The 11292-nt window shown below is 40.3% G+C and overlaps 1 protein-coding gene across 1 annotated transcript; it reads right to left on the minus strand.

Annotated features, from left to right (window-relative positions):
- Positions 1–4195: 4195 nt before the first annotated feature.
- slc25a46 (mitochondrial outer membrane protein SLC25A46) lies at positions 4196–11277 on the minus strand. Its single transcript, XM_023983504.2, has 8 exons — positions 10820–11277; positions 8248–8290; positions 8001–8058; positions 7702–7779; positions 7443–7543; positions 6793–6849; positions 6475–6532; positions 4196–5580 (listed from the first exon to the last, which is right to left on the minus strand). The coding sequence occupies exons 1-8, from the start codon at positions 11067–11069 to the stop codon at positions 5005–5007; spliced, it is 1221 nt and encodes a 406-aa protein (XP_023839272.1). The 5' UTR covers positions 11070–11277; the 3' UTR covers positions 4196–5004.
- Between the last annotated feature and the right edge of the window lie 15 nt (positions 11278–11292).

The raw sequence follows: 11292 nt of genomic DNA on the forward strand, positions 1-11292 counted from the left end.
GTCTGCAAAGTGAAATTAAATGTATAATATGATGGCTTTAGTCATTGAAAAAAAAACATTTAGTCTAAATCAAGTCCAACCGGTAGGATATTAAGAGCTTACCTTGTTATAATGCTTCGGTATCCAACTTCCACAGTAAGTTTTCCACATTGCCTGCAAATGAAACCACTTAGGTGTTTCAAACCTCAGGGAATCTCAGAATGTACAAACCTAATATCAACAAGATAATTAATACATTCAAAGAAACAAACTTTTAGAAATCTGACTTACATCCATGTTATATTTTGGTCTGATATCATTTATAGCCTCATCCTGCATTTTTTGGAGACATCCCTTATGCTTTGCTGAAATGCTGTCAACAAGGTACACTGCAAAAGCCAGTGTGACATAACCTGCAAAAAATGAATTCAACACACAGACCAATACCACAATTACAACATGTCAGAAAGAAGCCAGGAAAGCTGTCAAAGTCAACATGTGTTAAATTGAATCAGTTACCAATCAATTGTAAAATTATGTCATTTACCAATCAGATGTGCCTTGCTCATCTTTGTGTTAATTTGAGAACTGAACATTTCAGTGATCGGGCATCTTTTATACTCTCTTAAATTCCCTTAATTTTACCCATAATGTCACTCCATAAATAAAAAAATATCACATGAACTAAATAAACTGTGACTCACAGTATGAATCATATAGGCACGTACTTTAAACGAATGGTCACTTCATCTAACAGAAGAAATCTCAACCCACCCACTCACCCCATTCCATAAAATCTCTGATCTCATAGTTTGAATAACCACTACGTACTCAGATTGAAAAGGGTACACCTCTGATTGACAACACACCAAAGGGTTATCGTACAAATTGATAAAATCAAATAGATAATTTCACTTTTCTCAAAAATGGAGTTCCCACAACTGTGGCCACTACTGACATTTGAGGGTTTCCTACTTTGAGCTTAGTCAGACCACTTTATCATAATGAAGACATCGATCTGTGTGTGAGGGTATATTCTGCACTGGGCAGACTAACACATGCAGCCTGAAGCATACCTTACACTTGACAACCATTCAGTCCTCTCATCTAGCCTCCCCTGGAGAGAGCTGCTCTTATGGTCGCCTGATATCTACAATGAACAAAAATATAAAACGCAACATGTAAAGTGTTGGTCCCATGTTTTATGAGCTTAAATAAAAGATACTAGACATTTCCCATATGTAGAAAAAGCTTATTTCTCTAAAATGTTGTGCAAATGTTTTTTTACATTCCTATTAGTGAGCATTTCTCCTTTGCAAAGATAAGATAATCTACACAGGTGCACCTTGTGCTGGGGACAATAAAAGGCCACTCTAAAATGTGCAGTTTTGTCACACAACACATTGGCAAAGATGTCTCAAGTTTTGCGGGAGTGTGCAATTGGCATGCTGACTGCTGGGATGTCCACCAGAGCTGTTGCCAGAGAACTGAATGTTAATTTCTCTACCGTAAGCCCCATCCAACGTAGTTTTATACAATTTGCCAGTCCTTCCAACCCAGCCTCACAACCGTAGACCAGACCCCGTGTAACCACACCAGCCCCTCCACATCCGGCTTCTTCACCTGCGGGATCGTCTGAGACCAGCCACTCGGATAGCTGATGAAACTGTGGGTTTTCACAACCGAAGAATTTCTGCACAAACTGTCAGAAACCGTCTCAGTGAAACTCATCTGCGTGCTCGTCATCCTCACCAGGGTCTTGACCTGACTGCAGTTCGTAAATGTAACCCACTTCAGTGGGCAAATGCTCACCTTTGATGGCGACTGGAGGAGTGTGCTCTTCGTGGATAAATCCCGGTTTCAACTGCACTGGGAGTGGGTGAGCGTGTGGGTGAGCGGTTTACTGATGTCAATTTGTGAACAGAGTTGACATCATAAGCTAGGGAAACCGAACACAATAGCATTTTATCAATGGCTATTTGAAAGCACAGCGTAACCGAAATGAGATCCTCCTGAGGCCCATTGTAGTGCCATTCATCCACCGCACTCACCTCATGTTTCAGCATGATAATGCATAGTCGCAAGGATCTGTACACAATTCCTGGAAGCTGAAAATGTCCCAGTTCTTGTGTGGCCTGCATACTCACCAGACATGTCACCCATTGAGCACATTTGGGATGCTCTACGTGTACAACAGCGTATTCCAGTTCCTGCCAATATCCATCAACTTCACACAGCCATTAAAGAGGAGTGGAACAACATTCCACAGGCCACAATCAACAGCCTGATCAACTCTATGCGAAAGAGATGTGTAGCGCTGCATGAGGCAAATGGTGTTCACACACTAGTGCTCTGGCGGTCCTGACAATTTATCAGCTGGCTCTTGTCATGCAAGACTTTCGGTCTCATGGTAATTGACCAATAATTAACATAAACACATTTAGTATCTCCAATAAATCCAATTTAATAATACATCACTTTAATATATAACAATCCATTATCTATTTTAGATAGGTCTAAAGAAACTATATTTCATATCAACAGAATATGAGTTGGGCTATTGCTGTATGTTATCTGGCTACAAAGCATGCCATATAGGCTGTAGGCTTGTTCATATAGCAGACAAGACATGCATATAAGTCCCTTGCCATTATTTGATTTTATAGTAAGAAGAATATAATTAAATTTAGCTGAATAATTTTTTTTTCTTCCCATTCCTGAGTGTGTATATGAAGGCTATGTTGAGCATAACAGTGATCATTTGAAACAGGTCCTATAGGTTACGCTAGATTTAGATTTATTTGGCAACTTTAGTTGTGTTGATACAAACCTTAGAATGTCTTAGAAATCAATTCATAAATAGGCTGCATGATGCGACTATAGGCTATTGATGACTTGAGAAAGTCACAAAAAAAAGCTTGCCCTCTGTTCCTTGCCTCAGGCTGCACACACTGTTCTCTCATAAAGTGATCATACTATCACCCATCAGACTATTCTCAATGTAATATTGTCTTTACTAATACTGTATTAAATTAGTTTTGATTTCGAATGGCCCATTATCAAACAGCGAATGGAAGGCGCTTTCCCACCTTTTGGGTAGGATACTTCGGTTATTTCACTCCAAGCATCAACCACTGTTTGAGGAGCATGCGGCCTCTTGCTGCGACAGGTGATACTGCGGTCATGACTCATGACTGCCAGTGTGGCGGTTACACGTCACCGCAATAGCCCCAGTCACACCTGAAACTGATTTTCTGATCCACCCCTACCTTTATTTTTATTGTATCTGTGTATTCCCAGTCGTGAAATCCATAGATTAGGGCCTAATGAACTTATTTTAACTGACTGATTTCCTTATATGAACTGTAACTCAATCAAATCTTTGAAATTGTTGTATGTTGCATTTATATTTTTGTTCAGTGTAACTGCCCCAATTAAAAGCCCTATACTTGAGGTCCAGTACATGTAAATCAGAGACATATTTAAATACACATTGAAACCTTAGGAACACCTTCCCAATATTGAGTTGCACCCCCTTTTGCACTCAGAACAGCCTCACTTAATCGGGACATTGACTCTACAAGGTGTCGAAAGCGCTCCACAGGGATGCTGGCCCATGTTGACTCAAATTCTTCCCACAGTTGTGTCATGGTGGCTGGATGTCCTTTGGGTGGTGGACCGTTCTTGATACACACAGGAAACTGTTGAGTTTGAAAAACCCAGCAGAGTTGCAGTTCTTGACACACTCAAACCGGTGTGCCTGGCACCTACTACCATACCCTGTTCAAAGGCGCTTAAATCTGAGATCCTTTTAATTGAAGGTGATGCCAAAGAAAAATGTCCATCCTGTATGGAAAATAAAGTCCTATTCTACTCTAGCTTGTGTCTTGCCCATTCACCCTCTGAATGGCACACATACACAATCCTTGCCTCAAGGCTTAAAAATCATTCTTTAACCTGTCTCCTCCCCTTCATCTACACTGACTGGAATGGATTTAACAGGTGAAATCAATAAGGAATAATAGCTTTCACCTGGTCAGTCTATGTCATGGAAAGAGCAGGTGTTTTGAACAATTGGTGTATGTCTCTGAGGTAAACTATCTGAATCCTGGTTGGTTTCCTACTGCATTTGGAGTCAATGATGTAACTACTTTATCGCTGTCAGTCCTTGGCATTGGAGAACTCATTGTTCAAATTACACAAAACGCACACCGAATATAAGTCAGCCATTTATTTTCAGCAAGGTTCTCAAGCGATCTTATACATTTCCCTACTCTGAGCTCCGTAAAGTCCTTAAACACAGAGGCAGTTCAATAATTTAAAATCCCTAAACTCAATCATCCATCTGCACAAATTATACATTATCTGCTCATGTTCCTAGTCTCGTACTAAATATCTTTAAATTGTTCATAAATTTACAATGTACTGTACTCTGTGGATGCCAAAATGTGAACAACTTGATACATACCTACACACACAACATTATCACTCCTAAAGCAAATAATAATTTAAAGACATTCTGTACATACATTTCTGGCACAATCCATCATCTGCTAGTGCTAACACAAACCCAAAACCAACAAATTGTCACATTCATACAAAGCAGAAAAGCGCTGAGAAAGCATGTCAACATGATTTGCAGAGAAGACTACTGACTGATACTTCACATAAATGATGCCAGGATGAGCTTGTTTGACAGATAGAAGGAAATATACACCTAACTTCCATGACTATTGGGGATATTTGTTGATGCCATACGTTATAGAACATATTAAGTACTTTGTGACACAGTGGAAGTGGTGACAATTAAGTGAGGAACACCACTCTCGGCAAACACTTGAAATGTGCTTCTGGACAGAAAAGAACAAGTCATCGTTTGGTATTTTCCTTTTTTCCTCCTTTTTTTTTAGGACAACATTCTCTGCAGTGAGCACAACCCTGACTCACGTGAGAAAAAAAACAGGTTTCAAAGGGGGGGAACCACCAGCCCAAAAAACATTTAGGAATATATTCCATTGTTTTGCTTTAAGCGTTTTGCAGCAAGGTGGAATAGATCACCTTGGTGATCTGCAGCACGGCGGCGTGTAGCGAGTACTGCACCACGATGGAGCCGAAGCCTTTGTAGAATCCCAGGGTTCCCTCCTCTCGCCGGATCACATTCACACAGTCCCTGATACCCTCATACTGCGTGTTGATGGGCAGGACCTCAAAGCCCAGGTCCGTGTTGTCGATGATGGTGCGCGTGCCCTGGATGTGGAGCCTGTGCATCACCGTCTCCAGCGGGTAGAGGAGGACGTCGGCACACAGACTGGCCACGAAACTAGCCATGAGTTCAGGGAAGTAGGCGTCCAGCATGGTCTGGACCGTCTCTGAGCCGTCCACGGGCTGTTTTGCCGGGCTCCTCCGGCGCAGGAGGAAGAGCACTAGCTTCTGCACGGTGGAGCTCACCACATAGTGGAGGACCCCGTGGAGCACGGTGGGGAGCATGAGGCCCCACAGGGGCAGCAGGCGCTTGCTGTGGGGGATGCCCATGCCCATGACCCGGCCCACACCCTCCTTCACACAGTCCAGGATGCCAGGGTTGTCCCGGATGATCTCACTCTGGGGACACACAACAAGGGACAGCATTGGTATGGTATTGCAGAATAGTTAAGAAAGGCCTGAAATTATATTTGCTTGTGTGTTTGGATTGGAATGACCAGATCTGCGAAGGAATCGTAAAATGTACTGATTCTTTGATACTGACAAAGGTGGAGTTTCCCAAAAACATAAAGATCATATTTATCTTAGGTAGGCAATGGACGAACGATGATCTTCACACAGTGATAGGAAATTACCCAATTGTCATACTTGAGTAAGAGTATAGATACCTTAATAGAAAGTTACTCAAGTAAAAGTGAAAGTCACCCAGTAAAATACTACTTGAGTAAGTCTAAAAGTATTTGTTTTAAAATATACTTAAGTATCAAAAGTAAAACTATAAATAATTTCAAATTCCTTATGTTAAGAAAATCCGACGGCACCACTTTCTTGTTTTTAAAATGTACCGATATCCAGGGGCACACTCAGACATAATTTACAAACAATGCATTTGTGTTTAGTGAGTCCGCCAGATCAGTAGAGGCAGTAGAGATGACCAGGGATGTTCTCTCGATAAGTGCATGAATTGGACCATGTTCCTGTCCTGCTAAGCATTTTGGGTGTAAGGGAAAATGTATGGAGTAAAAAGCACATTATTTTCTTTAGTAAATGTAGAAGTAAAATTTGTCAAAAATATAAATAATAAAGTAAAGATACCACAAAAAAACTACATAAGCAGTACGTATTTGTATTTAAGTACTTTACACCACTGTCTTCACGCTCACGATTATCTTTATGTTTTAGGGAAAGTCAGTTAGAAAGTGGAGGGGAGTTATAGAAGCGATACCGATGGACAAGATAAGGGTGGCCAAAATACAACCGAATCATCATTCATATAAGTATGAACGCACTGACCTGCACAGTTTCAATGAGACTAGCTGAGTAAAATGGCATGGCAACCACATAGGTCAAACTGTAAGAAAGAGAGATACATAATGACTGTTCAAAAGATCAAAGCGTTCTACCGGAATAAAGATATTATCAACACCATCTGATACCAGCATTTACTACGGGTAAAGTCCCTTCAATTACACTGCACCGTTTTGAGAAGTATATCCATTGGCAATCAATAGTTACGCAACTGAATCCCCACTTTCACCAAACATACTTTGTCACTACTTTTTACAGTATGAAAAACATCCATTATAAAACAAAGCAAATAGATGTTATTACCCTTTCAGAACCAAATGCCCAATAACTTGCTTGGGGTTCCATTTGTGGGAGAGTTCCCTGAGGAAACAAACATAGTCAGACCTCTATCCACGGTAACAGTTCATATTCGTTTATTGCACATGTTCAAATAAGGAGATTCAACATGATTGTGATTTTTAAGAATTTAAAAAGACTGGTTGAAACTAGTTTTTGTGTTGCTTGAACAGTTATTGTTGAAGGACGTGCTATAGTTTTGTATTATGTCGTTTCCCCCCCCCATTCATTTAAAGTTCTTAGTGGTCTTTGATTTTGGTACTGGGATGTCTTGCTCATCTCACTGGAAACCTTGGAAGCTGAGAGAGACATGGCCCCTCTGAGTAGAATCGGCCACTTCAGCATGTTCTGGTAGAGGCTACATTACAACGTAAATGCAAGTTTGACATTTAACGGCATCTAAAATGACTCGCAGTAGATGTTGTGCTCGATTTTTATCAACAGCATTAAAAACATTTTAAAAAATGTGTTCATTGAAGTCTTGTCAAAGCTAATCCATAAGGAATAGGATATGGTGGGCGATCAGGCGATGACTAAGGGCACTATCTGTTCACACCCATTAGCTAGGTTTCTTGTGACCTGTTAGCTAGGTTTCTGGTCTAAAATATAATCCATACCGTGGTAGTGGAGTACATTCACTAATGATGCCTTCTGTGCCCAATGTGACTCCCTGTACCACAAAGGTGCTGCCCATTCCTTTCCATAAGGCCTTAGGACCCTGCGAGCAGACAATTAACAACAATATACCGGCATAAAAACTAAATGCCAGCACCAAATTCACATTTTCAATATCTTTTGAACGTTTTTTTGTGATTCACAATTACTCCTAACATACAGTGTATGTTGGGTTTTGGGTTCATGAAAAGCATTTATTACCTGACTCTTGGTGACATTATACATCACACTGAGAGCAGTCAATGGGGACAGATGGTAGCACCTGGCATGATAATTGACCTGGAAGCCACAAAAAAACAGAATTAGGAATAATGAACATTTAATATTACTACATATTTCAACTTACTTCATTCATACTTACTTCAAGCGCACTGGAGCATTCTAATGGACAACTGTGATATACCCAGGAAGATTGATATATTGTATGGTAGAAAATTAGGAGTCTACAGACTACATCTAAGGTGGAACACATACAGTATCTAACCTGACCGTGTGCTTACCTGGCACTGACGACGAAACACAATGCAAGGGTGAGCCAGGACATTTTCAGTAAAGAGACTGGAAGAAGAAGTCATGGTGTGAATAAATGAATATAGGCCTACTATTTTCCATTTCTCAAACACTTCTACTGTATAGAATGTTCCAATGACTTAAATATTTTTTTTCTTATGAATTCAAGTTGGATTATAGTCATCTCTTGACATTACTGGTGAACTACCACCGTAGATAGGCCTAACACTGAATTACCTTGCAAGCCCGATACCAAATCCAGCAAATCTGTTCAACTGCTCTGAAAGGGAAAGAACAAATACATGTGAATATCAAACAGCAACATTTAAATCGCAAACCTTATTTATTGCTCTGTTTTAATAAGTCATAGTCACTCAATAAGTAGTAGTTTCTTATAACTATTTTGAGCGTCACAGATTGAGTAGCGTAGCAGCAGACTATTTGAATTGTGTTTGTTGTTTACAAACCGGGTATCTGGCACACGTATTAGTCAGATGTGGGCAATTTCACAGTAAGGGAATTGCGCTGAGACGCCGATTTTTTTCCACTTGAAATCAATGCCAAACAAAAAACATTAACACTGAACATTTTTCAAAAACACATTTACTGGAAGAACTGTGCAGGTGCAAAATTTGGTCACAGAATTTAGGTCAAATCTCCCTCAGTTTTCTCCCGCATTTTCCCAACACTATCCAATATCCACTCCGAATTAAGATTCAAAAGATGTCTGCAGAAAGAATGGGGTGTCAGCGATGACATATCTGATCTTAGAGAAGCTGTCATTGAAGAACATTCTCTGGGTTCTATTGGATAAATAACTATCCAACCATGTGCTGGCAGGTTATTATCCATTTATTTTAACCAATCATGTTTCATCTGGGTCAGTGCAGTACAAGTTGAGTGGCCTTCTCTATATGCATGCTGAAAGTCAGCAGTTAACTTGTTCTCTGAAAAATAGCATTGTATTTGGTCAAATACAATTCTCTCCATCAGTTTACGAAGAACAGGCAGCGAACTGATTGGGCGGCTGTTAGAGCCAGCAAAGGGTGCTTTACTAGTGAATGGTTCATTGAAATGATTGGCAATACCGAAAGGTTTTGTTGTAAATGAACCATCAACTTCAATGAACGATGGAGATGAACTGTACTGTGCTGTCCAAACTTGTGAACATAGACGTCTTTACGGATCAGACCAAATCTGAACCAGTCATGGACGTCTATTTTTGGGCAAAATGAAGGCTGGTCCAGACGTCTGTGGAAATTGAAATCAAGGCTGGACAAGGCAGACTGACCAAATCTCAAGTACTTTTAAACGTCCATGGACGTCCAGTGTCGGTCAATGCTCAGTGGGTGAGGATGCTGATTACAGTAAATGGAAAGAGAGGGGGCTCATGGATAGGTCTTATTAAGAGCCGGGAGAAGTTACATTAATTGGAGAGAGAAAGCAATAGAGGAAGAGAGGGAGGGGTTGTCTAGACTTTTCACACTATTGCTTTGACCACCAGACGACAGAAAAAGAAAACAGTTATGAGCTGAACATAACAGAATGCCAGTGGAAGGGAAGACAGTAGCAGCGAACCAACGCTGGTTTGTGACTACTATGATTTCCCAATGTAGACAATTCTATTGTAGAAATTCCATTAACGATTTTTCTTAAAATTCTGTTACCAAAATTGATATCAGTAAAAACACTATAACTAATTGAAAGGTCTACCTTCACTTGTTACTTCTGTGAACTTTCATGAGAAATTTGAAAACATCTTATAGATATGTTGGTTTTTGGTAACGGAATGTCAAGGCACAAGGCAATGTTTCCTAAAGTAAATATAAGTGTTGATATTAGTTGGCAGAGGTTTTTACTTCAACATGATTGTTTTTATGTATTTCTAATATATTTTAAGACTATTTCTGGTAGATGTTTTCTAAAACACCGTTTCCATCTGTTTGACAAGAAATGAATGTCTTTGCTTATTCCTAACTCTATGGATGGAAAATGGTTGAAAAATTGATATGCTTTACTTTCTCTAAAAAACATATAGACACTTAGCTTTCATCTGACACCCAATTTGACATGTTCCTATGAACTTCATATTTTGGTGCTCATGGGCCGTTTTACATGGAAATGACCATTGTTAAAGACACCCACGATGTACTCCCTCCTGAGCTGTGTCAACAATATTCCATTAGCTGTAGTGTAGGCCTAATTGACGTCAATCAATGTTCACAAATCCACAAATAACCAGAAAAGCGACTTCATAATATATGAAAGATAGGCATTTCGATTTCTGTTGCACTCTACAGACGTTCCAGTGGGCCATGTTGCCTACTTGAGAACTGCACCTTGGTGTACTCTAGCCTCCCTCTCTCTTGGTCTTGTCTGACAACATAAATGGCTGTCAGCCATCTTTCTCTGGACTTGGTTGGACACTAACGGCCCAATTGTACATGCAATAAAGAACAATGCCTCATCCATAAAACTGTTTAAAAAAATATATATATAACGTTATAGGCCTAGTTTGTGCTCTGTACTTAAATGTTTTTGTACTTCAATGTCACTGAATCCCTATATTGCACACATATCAGCTGTGTGACTGGTAAATTATTGTAAACATAGATTTCAAGGCGAAGAAGCAAAACGTCTTCTACTGACACTGACTCTGCTAACATATAAAAGCTAACGTTAGCTAGCCAGCTGAAATGTGTGAATGCTTTCACTTTCGAAACACTCATGACCCAGTGATGATACTGTGTCGTTGCTGTTAATGAAAAGGGCCAGCATTGCTGGAATGATCATGATGTCGATCCCCTACCGGATGGAGGAGCCGTGGGCAGGGTATCTTGAGTACCAGGCGCTGCAGGGGCCGCTTCAAATGGGGGCGTACGGTCATCAAAATGCAAATTTCGGCTACCTGGAATATCTGGCGGTGTTGTTACCCAATTCTGTAGGTCAACACTAGAGGAATTATTAAATGACCTTCCACTGTAGCCCCCACTGAAAGCAGGATCCTCCCTACCCCTGTAACCTAAGCCATCGAAATTGTCCGGACGCCGAGAAGTCATGCTGCCTGAGAGCTAAATAGGAGTGACAGCTCCCTGGTATCACAATTGGTCAAATTTGTGTAACTATATCGCTCTCAAAATCTACGAGGAACACATTAAAGATAAAACTTAACCACTGTATAACATCAATTTCGCAAGCTAGCCACTCTAAATGACGTCGTTAGATAGCCAGCTATGTACCTAGCAAAACAACGCGAATGAATTGTCAACTGATCAACCGGAA

The sequence above is a fragment of the Salvelinus sp. IW2-2015 genome, linkage group LG4q.1:29, assembly GCF_002910315.2.
Source record: "Salvelinus sp. IW2-2015 linkage group LG4q.1:29, ASM291031v2, whole genome shotgun sequence".
NCBI lineage: Eukaryota > Metazoa > Chordata > Actinopteri > Salmoniformes > Salmonidae > Salvelinus > Salvelinus sp. IW2-2015.